The 23,089-nt window shown below is 34.8% G+C and overlaps 1 protein-coding gene across 8 annotated transcripts in view; it reads right to left on the reverse strand.

Moving 5' to 3' along the window:
- Positions 1-1,518: 1,518 nt before the first annotated feature.
- The window catches only part of ikzf1 (IKAROS family zinc finger 1 (Ikaros)), a 42,231-nt gene continuing 20,660 nt past the window's right edge, over positions 1,519-23,089 (reverse strand). For 2 of the 8 annotated variants that reach the window (XM_088929577.1, XM_088929584.1), the window contains exons 4-8: positions 16,417-16,677; positions 13,019-13,186; positions 11,824-11,949; positions 8,348-8,482; positions 1,519-5,347 (exon numbers count right to left, since the gene is read on the reverse strand). In XM_088929577.1, coding sequence (XP_088785703.1) covers positions 4,623-5,347; positions 8,348-8,482; positions 11,824-11,949; positions 13,019-13,186; positions 16,417-16,677 — 1,415 coding nt within the window. In that variant the 3' untranslated portion in view covers positions 1,519-4,622. The remainder of the gene's footprint in view (positions 5,348-8,347; positions 8,483-11,823; positions 11,950-13,018; positions 13,187-16,416; positions 16,678-23,089) is intronic. The other 6 variants (XM_088929578.1, XM_088929579.1, XM_088929582.1 and 3 more) reach the window with 6 other exon arrangements.

Here is a 23,089-nt window from a genome sequence, read left to right on the forward strand (position 1 = left end):
CCTCCAATTGCCTGAAAAACTCCCCAACTCTCCAAGACCTTAAACGGTAAGGGGTAGGCGTCCGTGTGCTTTTCTCAGTCTTCCTCACAGACTTTCACCAACTGTCAGCTCTGCACCCCTACTTTCATCTTCCTTTGATTACCAGGTGTGGTTTCAACTATCGATGTATAGAGAACAACAGACTGTACTTTTAGTGGTTGATTGTGGTGGGTAGGAGGCTGGGGTCTTGGTGTCTAGTTTTTTTTTAAATCCCAGAAGTTTACAAAACATGGTTTTTAAAATGTTATTGCTGTAACAATATATGCAAATCACTTTTGACTCCTAACTTTCATGTACCAAATTAATTAAAGATATATTTTAAATTAGCAATTAAAAATCCCATGAGTACAAAGAAGGTATGGTAACTAACAAAAGTATTCTAATGTGCCGATTCCTTCCAATGGCTATTTTTTGCTTTTTTAAGAGAGATTGTGTAACAACAGTTTTCTTATTTCATACACTGTATCACAGAAATTGCCACAAAGGGTTAATTCAATTTCAAAAAGTCCACAACATCTGGAAAGTAAAAACACCTTTATATAATTTACTTCCCATTTATTTCTGACACGGAATATTGCTATCAATCATTTTTTTTGACAGGACTCATCCTTTGTCAGTATAGGGGGTGATCGTGTGATTGATTGACTGGCCTTATTTGTCTTTTGGCAGAAAGAAGCTATGGCAATTCACATTTAGGCTGGGAACGCTAATTATGCATCTCAAGATGGTAACAGAACCTCTAGAGAGCCAGCCTATCTATAATCATAAGATGAATGAAAAGGAAGCAATAGAAAGTTCACTAAAAGCAAAACTTGTCTTTGTAAACATTTTCCTTGAAAAACGTTGAAACTTTGGATCTCTACTGCAGGAGTATAATGGTTGGCATTCACATACTATATGCTGAATGACATCTTCTACAATTGTGTTGTAGGTCATCCATTTGCCTTCTGTGTCCCTACAGTTTTCTTTCCTATCTTGCCCCCCTTAATGCATAGCAAAACAGTTAACTGAACAAAAGAAATGCATGTTCACCAAGCCAATCTCAAGTGAAAAAGACTACATTCTTCAGGTGAATGGAGTACATGGAATCTATCACAGAAATGAGAGTGTACAAGGTTTAACAAATTTCTGTTGTTCTTTTTTTCCCACATTGAAAGTTGAGGATAAATTAACCAGCTTTATGTACTTTCTAGAGGGTAATCTTTAAAACATCACAAGCTTCAAGGGTGTTTTTAACATGAGAACAGAAAACAAAATAAGCACAACCTCATCTAATTTAAGGACACTGAACATTTTAATATGTAGGGGTGGCAAATATTTCTAAAGATAGAAAAGATATATGATAAAAACAACAACAACAACAACAACAACATACCACTGTATGACTGAAGTTAGTATCAGATTTTTTTTAACAATAGCAAATGCTATTTGTGAAAGTGTTGATGTTTTGGTTTAACTTAAGGAGAACAATAATCTGACTTATATAAAAAAATCTTTTATTAGACAGTGTGGAAGCAAAGTATATTCAGTCCAGTAACACAATTCAAATATACAACCCATCTGTTCAAACAAGAAAAGAACTCTCCAGTGTAATGTAATAAAATAATCCCAAAACTTTCTTCTGCTATTTCACTAAGTTTCACACATTCACCTATTTCATTTGCTTCATACTCACTTAATTTGAGGTCATAGCTAAAGGAATGCACACACCATAGCAAAAATACAGTATAACATATTTTAAAAAGGAATATGCAAGGATAGTTGAAGTTCATAACAATAAATAAAACACATATCCAAAAACACCTAGTTGTCTAATAAGCATAAATAATAATAAAATGTTTGATAAAACATCTTGGGTGTCTTTTTGCCCTTTGCAACACTATACTATTAACATAGAGTATTATATTTTACTGGATATATAAAATTTGTTTATAAATTAACTTTACCTTAATGTTCACTCTGCTTTAAAGCAGGTCTCAAATAGATTGCCCCTAACTTATTTGATTTCATTGGTATTTTAATTCCCAAGTATATGGGAGGATGGATGTGTCTCTAGAGTCCCTGTTGAAATCCTAATATTCAACTCAACAATGCTGACCTACAGTACAGCGCTAATGCAAAATTTATGCCAGCCTTGTCTTATATTGTGCAAGTAATGTAACTAAATTTCAGATGTACAGTATCTGCAGCCTGTTTCGAATACAGGTCATCTGTAAAAGAAAACCATCCCTCATTTTCCACATCTATATTTGTGAATGTATTTTAGAACTAAAAACCAAAAATGATCTTATTTTATGCTGTGCCCATGCTCTGTGTATCTCTGTGTTCATTTATCTGATCAGAAGGTCTACAAATAACAAGGAACCTGGAATTGAAAATGTCACATAGAAAGTGGGGGCATAGTTACATGTATTTTAAATCTGAAAGGGAAGTTATGGCCTCAGTAGGGTTTATATTAAAATATTATTGAAAAGCGAGGCAATGACAATCAGAAACATTCCACTTCAGATTTAAAAAAAATAGAGGTTAAGAAAAAAACACTCATTAGTCATCTCACATTTTATTTCTCTAGAATGAACTAAAAAGGCTCTTTTATCTTGACTATCTTAAATCCTGCGTGATCTTCTTTGTACTCCATTTCTCTGATTTAATCTAATACACATTTTTTACATCTTAAGGTGGTTCTTTAAAAAATTAATCTAGCAAATACAGGCATGTAATACATTAGGAAATATAAGTTTTTGTAAAAATAACATTTTTTTAAAAAATAAGAACTGTTGCATAAGGATTTCTGTTGAAAACCCTCCTCCACTAACCCAGCCACTCTCTTGAACATATGTCAACAGAAATCAGCAGCTAGTAAATTAATTTGAAATACATTATATTTTGTCTAGAATACTGCTAACAATACAGGCTAATTTACAGTCACTATTAGTAGTCTGCTATAAAAATGCTTCTATATAAGAGACATACAATTTAATAGCTAACAAAATCTTTATTCTTGTTCATCTGACCAGTAAATTTGGCTTTTCATTTTTGTTTGTTGCCATCTAATTCTTATTTTTAGTGTCTACAAAGAACCCTCTACATGGCATTTTTATACTGCATTAAGTTATTGTTAATGTGACAAATGCATAAAAAGAGCATTTCCATAGCTTGAATCTTCATCTTCACTCTAGAACAGGTTGTTATGTGTTTTAATGTAAAACATCTCCAATGTACAAAGAATAATATAAAAGCATAGAGACTGACTTACAAAAACTTTCCATCTTTTATTAAGGATTTCAATCTTTTATTGGCTAATATAGTTTTTCCTATATCTGTACCTAAAAATCTGGCTGTCATCATGACACATCTCTTCATATAAAAAAAATATTTTGCTGACATGTCTGCTATAATTCACTTGGGATTAAAAGCAGGACAAGCCAGTTTCTAACAATAAAATCAATCTTGTCTGTGGATGGTGTTCTGAGCAGCAGTGCCACAATGCAAGCAAAGCATTGTTTTTTTCCAATTAATTCTAACCTCAAATTTGATTTTATACTCCATGCCTTTCAAAAGTTGTGTCTTTAAATTTTTTTTTCTTATTGCAAAGAGCATTTCTGTCCCTTGATTGAATAGGACAACAGTTGTGTACAACAAAAAAAAACCCAAACAAATCCACAATTTAAACTATACAAACTATAACTAAAATATACTATAAAATATTGTATTTATTTTTTTATGCTACATCAATCATATACCACCTCCATTCTTTGCCTTAAGAATATTGTATCATCATGGCAAAATGTGGGTAAGAATGTAAAATACTGAAGTCAAGAGGAGCAAAAGAATTAAACCTACAGTATGCTGTATTTAAAGGTCAAAATCTGTCCTATAGGAAAAAAGTTAAAATGCTTAGCGCTAACATATCACTTTTGCCTGTTAATATCTCATGTAATTTTTGCAAAAGACACTGTTTTAGTTCACTGGATTTATGAAAAAGTAAGTGTTTCTGTATTAAGCTATAATTTGGCACGTGACAACCTAGAAAGATCAGTATTCATTTGTGCTGGCCTACACTGACAGTGAACTTCTGCACCGACAATAATTCAAAGCAGACAAAAGCAAAATTCTTTCAAAATCTCTAACTGGAACAAAATAACTTAAAAAAATGACACACAATGTAGAAATGGATATGCACAAAGTCATTTAAGCATCAATATTTTCATAGGGTAGCCATCTGAAACTTTTTATAGCCATTTTACTTGAGAATATTTTCTGAATGGCCACTTACATGGGCATTATAATGATAAAATATCTGCTTTTACATGATATGGGGCTAGCACAAGTACATGTGAGAAAAAAACCTCAGTTTATTTAGTAGAAATCTATTCCTATTTCATGATAAAAAAGCCAACAAACAAAAAGAAGTTTTCATAACTGGTGCTTACAACATAAGTTAATGGCGTTCCATTTCTTTCCGAATGACAGAAAATACAATTCTTTCAAATAAATGTGCTCTTTGAAAACCTACGCATGCAGTTCTGAAACTACTTAACTGTGTACAACTGTAAGTCCCTCAGGATGTGATTAAAGGCAGCTTAGTAGCGGTGCTCCCCTCTGGTTATGTGGGAAGAGAACTCATATTTGTCCTGGCTGCGGAAGCCACACAGGTTGCACTCAAACGGGTCACGGAATCCATGGCAGCCCATGTGGATTGTGTACATGACGTGGTCAAGGAAGAGCACGCGACAGGGTTCACAGCGATACACCTTCACCTGCTCCCCGTCGGTGGTGATGACCTTGAAGCCATCAGATGGCAGCTCCACTCCCGCTACCCGCATGGCATCGTATTGCCGCTGCTCCTCCTTGACCGAAGTGATCCCCCCATTGCGGGCTTGTGGTGCAATGTGGTTGGTCAGGTAGATGAGGCCACTCCCTCCCCCAGCCCGCTCCTCATTGTTGCTCTCGGTGTCAGTAGAATCGTGGCAGCTGTTGCTAGGAGATGCATCCCTCTCCGTGGAAGCAGACTTGGCCTTGGAGAGGAGCAGCAGGTTCTCAGCAGCGCTGTCCTGTGCCGATATGCTGTGGCCATTGTTGCGGCCATGCGAGTCGCTGAGAGGCTTGTGTAGGGGATATATGGGGCTCATGACTACATCAGATGAGGAGGGAGGAGTCTGCACCAGTGGGCGCAGGGACTCAGCCCCCAGGTAACTGATGGCACTATTGATGGCTTGGTCCATTACATGTGGCTGCATCATTTCACTCTCCTTCTCAAAGCTGTTGGAGTTTCCATCAAAGGAGAGGTCTGACAGTCTCTTCTCTCCTGAGCAAAAGAGAGGCTACAGGTTAAGAAGTGCTTCCCTGAGATTTCAGTACTCGTTATGGTGTTACATTTAAGTAAACTATTTTTTTCTATACTTAAAATTGTCTTATTTGATAAAGAAATAGACTTCTACTTGTCCTGACATTTCCAAGTAATACAAAAATTTTGTAACAATAAAAGTAACAAAATAGCTATTTCTGTCATAAATGTTATTCCCATTGTAGTACATCAATATTTTTGTTTCCTCTCTGTTAACCAAGTATTTTTCAGAGCATTATTACAGTTCACATGCACTGTAGTGTACATTACATTGTACTGCTTATGTCTATTATGTTTAAATCTCATTACAAATACTGATATTTACAATATTATGAAAATTCAACCTATCTCTTATGTTTACTTATAGTTCATCTCATGAAACTTCATCAGTGAACAAACAAAAACAGTTAAAAAAGGGGGACAAGAGTAAAAGAACAGAGGGGGAAAATTCTTGAATTTAGGAACATTCTTTGTAGGTTTTTCCCTTTGTTTTGTATATTCTGAAGTCCTCTTCACTGCTGTCACCCACAAATGGGCAAAGCAGGCTTACAACTAATGAGTTTCTTCATCACCTAGACAGATCCTCTTTTCACTAAATAAACAAAATAAGCGGATGTTGCTGAGCTATCATGCAAGGAGTTCGACCTAATAGCTTCCATCAGGCCTCACATGGGCATCTGCACAGCAGAGGTCACTGTGGCGAGCGAGGCAAATAAACTAAAAGACAGACTTCCCTTCCCTAACTGTCTAGAGAACAGGTTTCCTTTTACATTCAGACTGAACTGGAAAGTGAGATAAGTTAAATGCTGATCTTAGTACTAACTCCCTGCAGTAGTAAAATGTGCAAATGTGAAGTAGATATCTCTGGATACTGAGAGTTTGCCTTGCCTTTCTGTGATGCTTTACAAAAAGATCCTCTCACAAAGGGCACTGAAACAGGTTTGTAGCTCACATATAGTACTGCTAAAGCATCTGTTGTGCATATAATTTGTTTAAATCTGGATATACTCTGTACTTTTAATTCAAGCCTAATCTGGTGATTGGTTCATTATCAGTGGATAATTATTACTTTTCTATCCTTTTCCTGTTATCATTTGGATCTTTTGAGAAATTTGCAGCCATCAAAGTTTTGTACAAGAAATGCAGCCCTACAAAATACATTCATGGCAACATTATTACTCTGAAATAGGAAGCATTACTCCACAGTGATGTGAGTATGTGAGTGAAAGAGTTTTAACATGGCAAACAATTAAATTAATATAGGCCCAGGTCTGAGCTATGAAAGTGACAAATCAAGAAGTAACCTCTGCTGCTCAATGAAAAGATTAATAATGTGTATAGTTTGATAATGTACTGTTCATACATGAGTGCAGAACTTCCAAAAGAATTTGGGACTTCTTTTGGAAATTGAAGTAATTATAAGACTGTCTGTCGTAAAAAAGGATCACCACCAGAAAAAAAGAGCATTGTATGGAGTTGCTGGAACTCATCAACACTGATTTAGTGAAGTTTGTGTCATGTCTGGTAACTGGTGATGATGGTATATGGCCAAGACTGGACTTTAAGCCCTTGGCTTTCATTTCTCATTTCCATCCCTAAGGAATTTCCAAACTGTGGTCTCAGCAGGCAATATTATGGCCAGCACCTGAGAATTAAAAGCGGCACTGAAGATCAAATACATGCCACATGAATTTGCAATATTATGAAGCTGACCTGACTATGTAAGGCATCCATACAATGTGCCAGGAAATGCACCAATTTACAAGTCCAAAAATGCATGGGGATGTGCTTTGCAAATATGGGTTTTTAGCAGTTGAATCATCCACACTACAGCCCAGACAGTTCTGATAACAGGTCTGCACTGCAAGAAATGTGGTTTCAAGATGATGATTCCTTGCCATCAGCTATTATCAAGTGGTTAATGGGGCAGTCTGAAGAGTTCTGTTAAATGGGTATGTAGGTGCAGTGAGATGAAAGATGATAGTAATGAGAAATAAAGTTGAGAAATTATTATGCTCATTTTTGAGCAGGCCATATATTTCTATTCACACATATAATTTCAAATACTGGCACACCAATTATTTTCTAAAAAGCAGATACTATTTATAAATAGATACTAATAACACAATCAATTGCTAAAGTACTTAAACATGCACTAATCATTACCTTATACAAAGTAGTTAATGTAGTTAATGGCATTTATCCATTAACTCATTTTTAATTTCCGGCAATACAATTTAAGCAACTAGAAATCAATGCAAACGGTAAAATCATAGGAGAGAAAAGAGGGTGGCCTTCAGTTTTGCACTGAAATATATGAATGTATATATGGAGTTTTTAATGAAAGTTCGGGAGGAATGAAAGCAGCCGAGTTCATTCGACACAGCTGCTGCAATTCTTACTAATCCTGACGTAAGCAACCGGTCTCCATATATATCAAACGTCACCCTCGCCTCTTCCTCGTTTGTTTTCTGCATCCCTCCTCCACCCCCTCTCCACCTTTGCAGCTACCCCATTGGTCGCATGGGGGTCCTATCCTCCCCGTCCAACGGCCGGGAGGTTGGCCCTCAGCCAAGCGGGTTACGCCAAATCTCCACATCTCAATAAATGATTCTAATTTCTCCCAAGCTTTCAGCTGCCGTCATTCCTCGTGAAATATAATTCTTTTTCACAAACGGAAAATACATTTAGCATTATACATTAGCATTTAACAATAAACATTAATTCCAGAAACAGAAAATAACTACTTTGGCAGAACAGAGGATTCATGGGCATACAAAAAGGTGTTCTATTTCTAGTATTACCCGTATATAATTTCTTGTTGCTTTATTTTTTACAGTATTACACTGTATTGCTGTCTTGCTGTCTTGCTTGTCTCTGTACACCATACATTTATTGAACAGGCACACTTCCTATCACTTTCAGATAGATACTCAAAGAAAGCAGACATTTAACCCTTACCCACAAACTTCTGAGGCATAGAACTCTTACGTTTGGCTACATTATTAGCTAGTCTGTCTAGCACCAAGGCTCTGTCTGATCCCATCTTGCTTAAGTCTTCACTCATCTCATTCTGGTTGCTTTCTTCCTTTACTACTGGAAAGCAAGATAGAAAGGTGAAGTTTAGGATTAAGATGATAAAATCTATTCTCCTCAACTCTTTATTTACTCTAGACCTGTTTTTTACTGCTCCACATCTTACAATATGATGTTTGTTGGTCGCAATTCTTACTGTTTTTAACCGTCTTTAGCAGGACAAACTACTGTTATATAACAGTCGGATAAAAACAAAGTTCATAAATTTACAGGACAATTTACAACTATAAAAGCAAGGGAACGGAATTCCCAAGCAAAAGGAAGTTTGTGGGAAAGCACACATAGAGTTAATAACTGACTTTTACAAAGCTGCCAAGCCTGTGTCCAAACTACACTTCCTTCATTGACATGTTTGGGAAACACTGAGCTAACGTCTTCCCATGTTCAGGAAAATAAATGGTGATATTCGGGCCCTTATTACCATCGGAAGTTTCTATCTAACAGCATCTCACTTCAAACGAAAGTATCTCTTGTCATGTAGTCTGGGCAAGCAGTCCTCCAATTTTACAACTACTGTATCTGCTGGTGTTTATGCAGAGACGTCTATATTAATTTTATTTAACTAACACTATAGGAAACTGCTAAATGGAAACTATGCAAAAAAACTATTATTTTTTATATTAATGCTTTACTCTATTTGTGAAGGAACAAGTAATAGGTTTATTCCATGCTGAAAAGAGAAGAAAGAAAACACAACGTTTCGGCCGTGGAGCCTTCTTCAGATGTCAGGTGTTACTATATTTGTTCCTAGCTCTGATCCTGGGAAACTCCTGTCTCTGCTGGTTTTCATTCCAACTAAACTTTAATCACTAATGCTTAATGATTCCTTTATTTGATTTGCTTGAATAATTACTCTTTTGTTTAGCTGTTTCTGCATTCAGGGTTTGGTTCCAAAAATACCCAATTTCAAATGTAAAGTAACATCTTCAGCATACAAGTTTATATAGTCTCAACTTCTCTGTGAAGGGTTTGCTCACTTATTTCTGTCTTAAAAATTAAAGGCTCTTTAGATAGTCAATGTATGACAACAGACACTGACAGGAATGACAATATATCAAACACTCTAGCAATATTTCTTCCTTCTTCCAAGGTCCCAACTGATTATATTTCAGGAAATACTCTTGAATGTGGGGAGTAACTGGTATAGAGTTTATATGAACTATAAATCCCATTCAACTTTTTATGAGTTACAAATAAAGTTAAAAATGTGTCTCCAATAGGAGACTGAAACCAGTTAGCCTGTGATTATGAACATGGCTGGAATAAAAACTCAAAGACACAGAGGTCCTTCAGTATCAGGATTGAAAATTACAGATTTAGTTCACTCTTACTATGGACTTTGTTATGTGAGATATATTACAAAATCTAAAAATCTATTCTCAATAAAGACAGTCTCCTATGTGAGTATGTTATAAATGGCATATGCCAATTATATAATTTTAAGTTAAATAAGATCAAGAATAAAATGCATGTCAATATTATCTACGAGTAACACTGTTTAAGAATGGCAACATTTGAAATCAGCCTGTGGTTTCCTAGAAGGAGTTTACATTATATGAATAATACTAGTATACAGCACATCATGAGATGTGCAGAGAAGTTAATTCCTCCAAAGTCTAACTGTGGAAACTAGTGTATACAGTATGCACAAACATTTTGTCCAATGTCACATTTTGCCATTAAGTTAGTGAAGAGTTTTAGTGGTGGTAATATAATACTGTATGTGGAAGTAATAGGTTTATTCCATGCTGAAAAGAGAAGAAAGAAAACACAATGTTTCATCTGTGGAGCCTTCTTCAGGTGTAGACACCTGAAGCACCTGACACCTGAAGAAGGCTCCACAGATGAAACATTGTGTTTTCTTTCTTCTCTTTTCAGCATGGAATAAACCTATTACTTGTTCCTTTGCAGCATACCCATGCTGACGCAGCTACCCACCTAAACTAATAGTACTGCATGTTACTATTTAAATAAGCTAAAATTTAAAAATAAAAATCTGTAATAACTCACAACAATGTTGCAGCACTTGCTAAAGTATTCTTTTTGTCTTTGTTGACTAACAACAAGAGCTTGGACAAAAGTGATGCCCTCTGAAAGAAACAATCTGATCAATTAAAAAACAAATTAATATGTTACAGAAGGTTAGCCTGGAATCTTATATTAACATGCAAAAGTAATTAAATGTCTATGATTGCAAAAACTTTCCTGCACAACAAAATTATAGTTGATATATCAGGTATGATTTGTTATATTCAATGTTTTATTCAATTTGTTTGATATAATCACCATAATATCAAGTCTGTACTTTGGTTGATTTTTAATATTACTGTGCATGGTTTAATTGTTCTGATCAATTTTTAATTTTATTTTCATTCAGACTCTTCCCATTTTTAAAATGTATCCTTTTCAGTATTACTTAAATCTTAAAACATGTTTTTACAATGTATGTTCTGAAGACTAAATTATTGATTCTGAACCAAACAAATGTTTATTTTGCAAGACTACTGTATTTCTGTAAAAGCAGAAAAGGCAAAAATGTTGAGAATATCTCTTATAATCTACATTTTAGAACATTTTAGTAAAGTTAGTTATAAAGTTATTCTACATGGAGTATCAAAGAGTATTCATGATAATAAAGCTTTCCAAAGAAACATCTCAGATCTATTACATTTTATTTCTATTAGTATCCATGACACCATCCCCTACAGCACATAGACCATGCACATAACTGTTCTCTATTTAAAACTGCTTCAATTACGGATAAAGAAATAAAGGTGAGTTTTAATCTTACACAACTGCAGAATAGCTACTAACAATTGTTAGCTCTATCTTTTGCAGCTGTAAAAAAAGCAATGAAGAATTCTCAAAACATTGCTTTCCAAGAAATGTTTTAAAACATCTTGCTTTTGGAAACAAATGAACAGAAAGGGAAAAAAATCTCTCATAAAGGACTCCTGTAAGTATAAAACAAAATTGTCCTGAAGTACTACATGGTCCCAAGTGAGGTCTATGACACATGACTATGCGCTTAAAAATGCCACACACTGTGCAAAAAAGCATAATTTACATAAAGCATAAGAGTCTGAGTTTAGTAATGTTTAATGAGATCAGTATGAAATTTTAAACTCTTCTTCAGCAGTTTATATTCCTACAATGCCAAAAAGACCAGAAGTGTCCAAGTGTTGAATCCCTAGTTTAACCTGCAGCAGGAAGTGAGGCACTTTGGTTTAGCAGAACATTGTTTGAAAGAGATATTAACTTTAAACAGCCACCCCAGAACATTTTATGGATTCATTTTGAATAAACGTTTTACATTTCATATTCCTCTTCTAAGCCCTCACCTGAGTAGATGGTGTTTTGAAGACCCATGCACTGCAAGTAATTATGACAACGCTCCTTGTGTTCTTCCAATGAGCTGCGTTGTTTGTAGCTCCGCCCACAATAAGCACATTTGTGAGGTTTTCCAACTGTCAAGACCAGAAATGAGTTTTAAACTTGTGCATGACAATTTTGATTACATCACAAATGAATTGTATGAAACAAAAAAATGCAGTGACAGCTATTTGAAAATGTTCTGAAGTCAATTTCAGGGACCACATCTAAACTTTATGTCTCTTTGTGTCAGAACACCTTCCATGTGTAAACAAGTTATCCTTTTTTACTGCTTTATAACAATTGTTATATAGTAGCTAACAGAGAAAAGAAAAAGAAAAGATAACAAACAAAAAATGGATTTTGCAAATGAAGAAAATAAATTTGATTATGAAAAGTTAAATTATCTAGGTAAAACATTTTGGAAATACTAGTAAAACATTTTGTGTATATTTTTGTGTAGCTAAGGTGACTGACACGTTTGTTAAATTTTTTAGCTCTCAATTGGTTCTAGGACTTTATTTTCTTTTCAGTAGTTGTGCTCCATGTGAGACACTCAGCAAAGTCTAAGGAACCGTTTCCCTTTAACTATTAAATAAGTATGATGATCCCTTTCTGCTTTATTCTCTATTTGAGCTTTATGAGTTTAAGATGATGTATTTATATTTCAACACGTTAAAAATTGTGCAACTAAAATGCATAGAGAAATCTATTTTTCTACAAATTCACATAATTTAAAAGGTTCATACGTGAAAAACCTTAAACATTATATCAAAATGTTATAATGTTATCTGTGCTTCTTTCTAAAACAAGACAGATAATTACATGAATATTTGAAATTTATTTTAACATGATAAAAAAATAATTTGTGCTTTAAGGAATGAACTTAAATCATGATCTATCAAAGGCACTACATTATTTAACAATTGATATTAGCAGGCTAAAGATATTTAAAATGCTATCTGAGTATTATTTTCAGTGTTTTATGTTGAACGTTTTGAATTAACCTTCAGATTAAATGGTGTTGTATTTGATTTTCATCACCAAACCACAGCCTATGGGTTAGCTAATGAAGGATGTAGAATGTGTTTTGCTTTATCAGGGAAATTATTAAATTAAATTAATTAATTACAGACACTGTTTGTTTTCTGTAAATATACCTACCAGAGTGAGTACGCAAGTGGCCAGTAAGAGCATCTCTTCTGCGACAGGCATAGTTGCACAAATGGCATTTGAAGGGCTTTTCGCCAGAATGCAACTTTATGTGGCGAAGCAGGTTGCCCTTTTGTGTGAAGGAGGCCCCACACTGATTGCACTGAAATGGCCGTTCCCCTGTAGAATATAGAAAACAGAAACAGCTCTATGAAGGCCTGAGTGCCTTGGCTAACTTAAACAGTTAAGACACAGCTTAGGTTCTGGGGAATTGAAGGACTATTACATCTGTGTCTTAAGGAACCAAAGTCAATTTCACGATGATAGATTTACTAATTAGATTCTAACTTCCAACACTTCATGCAACCCACATTTTGCTGTTTTGTATGCATTGTGTAATTAAACTTCCTCATAAATTGCATTTCAAGAAATTTTGATATTTCATGGGCTAGATACATGATATATGCGACAGTGACTAAAAAAATAAGGTGCAATTGAAATTTGAATTTGAGTATAGAATAGTTCACACAGTATGACCTCAAAAAAACTGTTGCAGGTGTTCGCCCAGTAAAACAGCTCCATTGCCTACTGTGAATGCATACTAGTTTTTGTGGTCTGTGTTAGTGCCTTGCACTGACAGGAACTTTGTGGAGAAACTAACACAACCCCATTCAAACAATGGCTCGCGACAGGGTCAGTGTCCTACATATTTCCTGAGTACTAGAACATCACAAGCAATGGGATGACATATAAGAAAGCTCAATTAAATAAACCAAGAAGATTCAAGCAAGCAAAAGTTCTCCTTTCTAGGCAGTCTCTGTGACTTGAAGCTGGCTGCTGCTGTGATAGAACAAGAGGCTTTCAGACTAAACCTGCCAGTTTCTTAATGCATCACTGCCTGGGTCAATTTGATCTGAAAATCTAATTTTTTCTTCTTCTCTAAAAGCAGAATGGCACATCACAATGCAAATTCAAACTCATTTAAATAAAGTGAAGGCAACATTTTGTGTTGAAAGCCACTCTTCCTGATCAGCAGTTCTGGAATAAACCAATATCCAGTTGTGCGTGTTGTGGCATTTTGGGGGAAGGTTTTAATGTGACTTTTTTTTTCAAAGGGTCTATAAAATAAGAGTCACCAGTGAAGCAGCAAAAACTATATAAAAAAGAAACTCATTAAAAATGCATTTCAGGATCACAGTTTCACCTCAGAACATTTTTATATTTAAATGAGAGCTCCTTCATTATAACTGTTATAATAACTTCTTTTGCATTTACATTTTCCTTGTGTTTCCTTTTTTTCCATTTTTGGTTTCATTAGTTTCTTGCCCATCAATAGTCAAACCTTGAAGCAGGAGTTAAAAACATTTTTTATGGTTAAAACTCACTGCAAATGGAAACCATTGCCCATACAAAATACCAAGGGTAATTCCTAATTTTAATCTTTGGTTTAAGAAAATATCTGCATTTGACCAATTACTAAATCTAAAGATCTTGTATTATTGGCCTATATCTGAGAAAATGTACTGTTTTTTTTCATAAAGTGTCTAAGCTCCTTAACATGCATGGAAAACAATGTTTCTTTATTCCTTATGCCTTGTCTCTGAATTAACTGAACTTTAAAATAATATAAGAGACTGAGTAAAAACAATTAGTTTTATTCGATTTTAGTATTTATTATTTTGTATAGTGTAAATTGAACTAAAAACAGACTTATGTTTTGTCTCAATGATTATAACTACATACACAATTATAAACAATTATAAACACAACACAATTGACAAAAAATACAAAAATTATACACTTAATATCGCTGAATATTTATCTGTTGTTGATTTTACAGTATATGATTTAGCACTCTAACTTTTGCAGTCATGAGACCAGTGAAATTATATTCTATATCATTCAATTCATCTACTGGAATCCTAGAGGAATTTGAGGTAACATTGATCATGGATTCCTACAGATATCCTGAATGATTCCTTTGGAGATCATAAGATAATTCAAGGAATCTTTACAAAGTCCCACAAAATGCCTGGTAGAACATCTAAGAATTTTAATAAAATAGCTGAACATAAAATTACACTTATTATAAAATGCAAACTATTTTAGGTGCCTCTGAAAGCAACATGAAATCTCTAGGAAGCCATTGTTTTGCTTTCGTTTCTGTAAGAAACAGCTGTCACGTATAGGGTTAAGGGACATACTAGCAATGCTTGTTATTGAGTGACAGAAAGTCTTTCTAAATTATAACAGTTGCCTCAGAACCCAAGAATAATACATTTTGTGTTTGTGTTACCATCCCAATTTCCCTGGGACACATTCAGTAAAAGATTCTTTAAAGTTTTTAATGTTACTAACTTATGAAATATACTACAGTATACTCAGAATATTAGGTGTTATATACCTAAACATTACACTATTCATCCATAAGATTTCACTGATAATGCATTAATCTTAATTAAGTCTTAGTTTAAATACATGTATTCTTTCCATTAGACTCTCCTGCACTGAACTAGACTGAAGCCAAACCAGTTTTAAACCTTTATTATTGGAAACATCTATCTACTGTAGTCATTTTGAACTATTTGAACAGCAGGCAACACACCACATCAAAGATTATGTCAGACTCACAAGGGCAATGTCTGTAGCTGATGTCTTAAAGACAGGGTAGAATATATTCAGGAGCTAATGCCTGATGCAAACATCTTCTAACTGCAAAGTTATATTGACATTTATTGGTACGAGGACAGTGTCAACAGATTATGATCAACAATTACTGTACAACTCCCATCCCACTGCTTACCTCTCAACCCTTCATATACAGTACCTTTAAGCTTCAATTGTTTGGCTCCTCACTTTATCAACTGAACTGAATTGTTAGCTCCCTATACACCCACAGTACATGTTATTTTTGCTTTCATACTCCATCCTTCTTTCAGTTCCCAATATTAGGCTCCTAATCCCGAGATACTGTGCTTTCTGTTCTGTTCCAGGACTATGGAGTCTCCCAGCCCACATCATATCTTGCAAGTCAGTCAGCACTTTCAAATCCTGTCTATAAAAGTTCACTTTTATAACCTGCCCTTTAAATGTGTTAATGTAATGTTTTAATCTGTGTCCACGTATCTTTATTGTTTGACTGTTTAATTAAGATGACATAAAGTGGTATATGAAATTAGGGAATTATTATCAGAATTATTATTACCATCTGGAGTGTATTTTCACCACACTAAACACCAAATCTATACATGGTGAAAATCAATATATGGATGGTTAAGTGAACTAGGGAGCAGTCTCTAAGGGACATGACTGATCTCAAGGTGCTTCGGTGAACATGCTCACTGTATTAAAGTTTCAACTTCCACCCCTTTCCCCCTAGAATGGAAAAGTAAAGTATTGCCAATGCTTACCGGTATGGCTTCGTTTGTGAACCATTAGCACATTGGGGCCGATGCAAACTATTCCACAGATATCACACTTTAGCTTCCCGTTGGGGAGACGAATGCCACCGACTGAGGAGTAGGCCTTGCCGTCTTGGCCAGAGTGGGAGCCATTCAGTTTCACTCCAGAGGCATCAAGCACTCGCAAATCCTCCGCACATTCTTCCCCATTCATCTCACAGGCACGCCCATTCTCTTCATCACTCTGATTTTCTACTTTAATATTACTGGCTGAAAAAAATGGCAGTAGTATGCTGTTTAGTATTAGCATGTTCTTCTACAGTATGCTCTTATTTCACTGCCATTAAAGTGACTATACCTCTCTGGACGTGACTGCACTGGGGATGTATGGGGATTTTATTTTTTTAATACTTTGGTTTCAAATCAAATTTAATCTGTGACATTAAAGAATATCAGATATTTCCAAAATATCTTCACATGCTTATCATAAAAGAATGATATAATTTTAAAATTGATGTTAATTTAAAGTATTTGAGAAATGGATATTAATTTTGAGCATACCTCCATCTTTCCAGACTTTGTGAATTGAAGTTGTTTGATTACCCTTAAAAAGTAGTTTTTGAATCTAATCAGTAGTTAATAAAAAATAATACATTTTCAATTTGAAACCAGTGTTAACATTCCAATTAAGCACTTTTATCTGACTCACAAGTAGCCAAACAAAGGGTGACCACCAAATTCTGACACTAAGTGGGCAGGATAATTAACTTTTTTCGTATAGTTGATCATTTTCTTCTATTGTTTTACTGGAGTAAAAGACAAAATCAGTTTTGGGAGGTGTTCTCATTTACAGATTAGGTCCAGGTGAATACCATTCTAAAACAATGTTTGCCCTGCAAGGTATAGTCACTCTTAATACAGTAATAATAATCACATATAACAGCTTTATTCTAAACAAATTATTAATCTTAAAAAAAGCAATTAAAAACAAGCAGTTTTCCATCTTCTCTGAATACATAAAATGTTATGCTTTAGGTTACTAGTGTTTGTTGGGATTTCACTAAGAAAGATAACATTCTTCAGTTTACTGAAACACTGAAAAGAGATACATTGTTCTGTCAGTTTTTTTAAGATATTGCATAGAAAAAGACATTTATCAACAAATATTTCTTGCAGTTCATTTGAACTTGTGGCCATGTGAATGTCCTGCCCAATGTTCACAGTTGTAGAAACTGTACGTATCTATACTGAACATGGAATGTGAAGGACTGCAATGGGAATGGAATATTCATGGAAGAATGAACAGAGTGTGATTGACTGCTTCCCCTGGAGTTAAAAATATATGTTTTGACCTTTATCCCAAAATATACATGTATATCATATTGTATATTTGGCTTTCTGATTAAAATGTCACTTTTCAAATGTTTATCCCTCATTTTGAGGTCTCATTGAAAACTAAACTAAAGACACCCTTAATATATGACTGCAAGACAGAAAAGATAAGAAGCATCGGTGACAGCCTAATCCCTTTTGAATAACCCCGGTTTCAACAGCTAAAACTGGCAAATGTTCTATTATACCTCATGTGTTACATTTGTATTAGAAGTTTTACTGAATTCAAGATCCATTTCTTCCTTAAAACGGAAAGGACATATCCATCTCATGACCAAAATCATTCTTCCTCTTTTTGTGCTTAACTTTTTTTTATTGTTGTTGTTTTTCATTGGGAATAGGGAATTTCCAACAACCCATACTTTCTCTCCCACCACCTAACTTTGGCGACATCAATAACACTGAACTAAACAGGAAACATAGATTCAGAGATAGAGGAAGAAATGTGAAACTGAAGAGAGCAAGTGAATAGCAAAATGTTAGTGGACTTTTTGTGCACAAACCAGAGGCTTATATACAGTAGGATGACTTGTGTAAATATTGTGTGTATACAGTATATAGTGTACCACATTTAAGTATATATTGTTTAACACCATATCCATATATCCAGTTTTAGGGTATTAGTTTATGTGAGATGGAACCATATCTATGTAATTGTGTTGTTAGATAAAGACAAATTCTATTCGTGCATCTCTGCTCTCTTACATATAAATACTTGCTTGCTGGTCACATCCTTTGTGTGCATTTTTTCTAGCACTCCCTCTCCACTCCAGCTTCACCCTTGCAGCAGCTCCCTTTTTCGTTCCTCAGAAGTGAGGGGTTTTGGGAGTCTGTGCAGTTTAGTTTGGTCCTCATGGCCAGGGCTGTCATTTCCTCAGCTAAACACTAAAATATTAAGCATGTAATCTCTTTATATTCATTATCTCACCTTGCCATAGTTAGAATTTGACCAAACTACTGAAGCTGCCTTTACTTTCCTTTTTCTGTGCTTGTTTTCTATACTTTTCCATGCAATGGCTACTTTTTGTTTAGTAATAGCTTGGCTGCTGTCAGGGACACAGACATTTTCAGTAAACTCTTTTATGAAAGATATTGGGAGTATTCAGGTAAAAAAAGCATTTTGGTTGAGACTGAAGGCTGAGCTGAAAGTAGGAGAACAAAGACTGTAACAAGAGTGATCTATGGATTACTTTGAGCAAGTAATGGTAAACATACTGTATTTCAATAAGACTGTAGTAAAAGACTGTAATGCATTATAATAAGTATATTTTAAGCTGTCTCTGTCCACTTTTTCAGTAAGCTAAAATTACTTGTGCTGTAATTTGTGCATGTACAGTATTCAGTAGTTACAATACCTATGGTACATAAGGCCATAAGGGAGGTTACAAATGAGAGGAGTTAACAGTAGTTAATTGAGAAAAGAAACTCATCCAGCCATTTCTTGAACAAAGCCAAAGTACTGGCTTCCACCACATTGCTGGGTAACTTACTCCTACAATCCTTTGGGTAAAGGCATTCTCTGCAGAAACAGTTTTTATATAACATTTTAATTGTAAGATTACATTTTGTAATCTTACAATTCTTTAATGAAATCAAGTTGAAGATAGATGTTAAGATGATTCAGAGAGAATTATGAGGGAATTTGGAAGTACGTGAATGCATTAAGCAATAAGGAATTGCTGTACCATCTATACAAAGAAGTAATGCAATGACATTGCTTGTGCATTCTTCTTGCAACTAAGAATGTTAAGACTTAAAGAGAAAAAAAAATGGTGATAGCCAGTGATAACAATGATAAATAGAAAAAAATGTTTTGCAGTGATCAAGAAGTTTCTTTTTACAAGACTGTAGAGCGTGGCTCACATGGAGCTACTTGTATATGTAGCTTTCAGGTACTGAATAAACATCCCAACAATGATGACACTGCGGTTTGCATGTCATAGTGTAACCCTGTTTCCACATCTCTGTACCACTATACTGACTCGCGAAGAGGAACAAGTGGAAATAATGAAATATAGGAATCTAGGGAAAAAGAGGAAGCTTCAGTAACAAGGCCAGCCCAACTGAAATACCAAGAATTATGGAGAAGTAACAGAAAGGGAAGCACTAACAAGGAATTATACAACACTGCAACTGAAAAGAGCATGTAGATGGTGTTTTTATAGCAAGACATCAAACTTTTACTAGTGTCTCTGCCATCACCACAGAAGGCCACATAATTTTAAACCAATCAGCTTCAAGGTGGAGCCATGCTTTCTTTCCAACCATTAACATACGCACGTCTTAAAAATGATCTCAAATCATAATACAATAGGAGCCAGTGACAGTGAAAATTACAAGAAGAAAGTTGTTCTTTATTTAATTTTGTACTCATCGAGGTACTGTATATCCTCCACTTGTATACCATTTTTCTGCTCTGTCTTAAGTACAGTGTTTGAAAGAATGCAGTCTTTCAAAAAGGAATACAAGCTAGAAATTGATGCAGGGAACTACAATGTATTTTGCACTGACCTTTTAGTCTATTTCACTATACACAGGATAAGAAAACCACAGAACATTCAGTACAAAGAAAACAAGCAGCTTCAATTCTTGGGTCATTTCCTTTCAGGTACAGGACAGAATACAGAGCTAATATCATACTGTATATCAATCAAACAAAGCAATTGTGGCAAAACAGGCAGTTATGTATTACATTCTCAGCACAAACCTGCTAAAAACTGTCCAATGCTCAAGCTTTCATCTGATTTCCTATGATATTTTCTAACAGTGTAATGCCTCAGTCTTCTTACTGTACCAATATATAAACTGACATTACATACAGTACACAAATTGTATCTTGAATGTAACTCATTCTGCTTATACAAGGTTTGTGCAGCAGAAGTGCATTAGTTCCTATAGTGATAGGTTGATTATGGAGCTTGCAAAAAAGCTCATTCATAGGTGCTATAGGTGTGATAAAGGTCATGCCTCATGTTCATTCTTCATAATGGAACACCTCTGGACTTAGTTCTCAAAGTTTATTGGCAAGGTTAAGCAGGAGAATAAGGAACCACAACTGCTGAACATTAACTTCGCAGGAATATGAAGAAGCGATGACTAATCCTAAAAATGCTCCCACCACGGACAATTAGTTTTACTTTATGTAGGGTTTGTCACACATCCTAAATTACAAGTTGAGTATTTTGGGACTCAACAGCTCAAAATCTCACTGAAATGTGTAGCCCAAATTACACAGTTCGTTGTGGCTCATCACCACATTTCTTTAAGTAACGGAAGCACAAAGACAAACACCAAACTTAAGAGGATAATGAGTTCTTCCTTAACAGATGCAACAAATGTGATGCTTTTGTTGTTATCTCATTAATTCCACAAAAATAGCCGTTTGCTATGCATTTTCATAGTACAAAAATACAATGTCATAAATTAATTTCAGAGCACAAATAAGACTACATTTAGCTTTACCATCATCTACTGTATAGCAGAGGAATTTGAACACTTCATCGGTGATACTACATGATTTGAATAACAACTTGTTAGTCTTTTTATTAAAGCCTGTGTAGTTTACTTAAATTTACTTACTTAATAAAGTCATGGAAAACTGTTTTACAACTGCACAAATGGATACACCAAAGAAATTCATCCAACTTCAATTCAGGTGTAATTTCTATTATCTTTTGACTGCTACAGAGTTACGGAGAGTAATACTGAACATATGACATATGACATATACTTATTTAAAGCTCTATTGTAAGGCTGGTAACCATTTGAATTAGATGACAAAAAAAATTAATATGTGTCTAGTGCTACTTATTAAACCTGAATTATACCAAGTTATTAATAATTAACAGATAATTGGAAAGCAATAGCCAAGTGTAACAGATCACAATGCTATACGGTCCAAGTAATATTCGATTCTAAGTTATCTATATTTATAATTCAACAAATTAAACATTTTGTTGTCAGGTACAGAGCACCTCTCACTGACTGTAACTACCAGACGGAATACTTTTAAGCATTATACCTCAGGAGTCTGGAAGTAAAAAAAAGTTTCAGAGTTCCTGTTTGTGTGCTCAAGAACTAAAAATAATCCAGCAAAGCATGCAAGCAAAGCTGTTAAGCTCGGTTTTGCTGAGAGCGAGCAGACGTGACGGTTATCGCTTGTTCTCTGAAAAGAGCGGGGTTTCGATAAGGAATGTTCAGATTAGGACTTCGGGTAGCAAACCACATGAAAAAAGGAGCTTCCACGCTTTTTCTCTGGGTTTCGCAGTTTTGGGAACTTGAGCTAATTAGATTCACCTAAAGCAGTCATATATGTAGTTTCTGTAGCAATTACACTGGCTCAGTTCTTGAGACAAACGTCGTTCAAATCTATTTTCATCAACTGGATAATGTGCCACCATCTCACTTTCACTGCAAGGAAGTAAACCATGATAATTACACATCTTACACATCTATTAATTATGAATTGTTCAGAGTAGTAGTGTACAGTAGATGCTATAGGTATTAATAATAATCAATGGCAAAAAATATCGCTCACAGAAACAAACTAAATCTGAGCAAGTGATACATTAATAATGACCAGATTTCTAAACACCCCTTTGTGGAGGTACAACATTCATATAGTACTCATACACTATACCGTATGCTGTGTGCAATTATTTAATTAATTAATTAATTAAATTACTTTATTATGATGATAATTTATTTCCTTAATTTTTAACCTGATTCAGAAGTAAAGGTAAAATATATTTTAAAAATCTCGTAAAGAGGTGGAGTGAAACTTAAGAAACAATACCAGTTGTTCACCACTGGTGCAAAAGAGGCTCTTGTGCACTGACACAATTTTGGTGGAAATTCTAACTATATCCTAAATAAGCCTGCCTACAGTTGGCATGCCTGTGTCAAAAATAATTTCACTTACTTAAAACTTTACTCTTATCATCTCATCAGTAAGAAACTTGTTCATTTCTAGCCCAATGCCTCTCATCCCTCTTCCAATAGAATAACTATAAAGCACATCGTTTTTACTGAAGACAGGCTACAGCTTACTAAGCAAACAGGTTTGAAAACTGTTAAACATAAGCTGCATAATCAATTCAAATATTAGTTTCTCATTCATTTAGGTGTTCTAGTCATTTGAATCAAACAGAAATACAAATCTGAGTCATGACCTGTCAGTAAACATAGTCCTTCATAGTGAATGGGAGACAGAGCTGATGGCTAATAATGACTCATCTATCTGTGCTGCAAGACTTGAGATTGTAGCTGCTTGAATCACATTATACAAATG

This window comes from Atractosteus spatula, chromosome 12 (assembly GCF_055471065.1).
Source record: "Atractosteus spatula isolate fAtrSpa1 chromosome 12, fAtrSpa1.hap1, whole genome shotgun sequence".
Lineage (NCBI taxonomy): Eukaryota > Metazoa > Chordata > Actinopteri > Semionotiformes > Lepisosteidae > Atractosteus > Atractosteus spatula.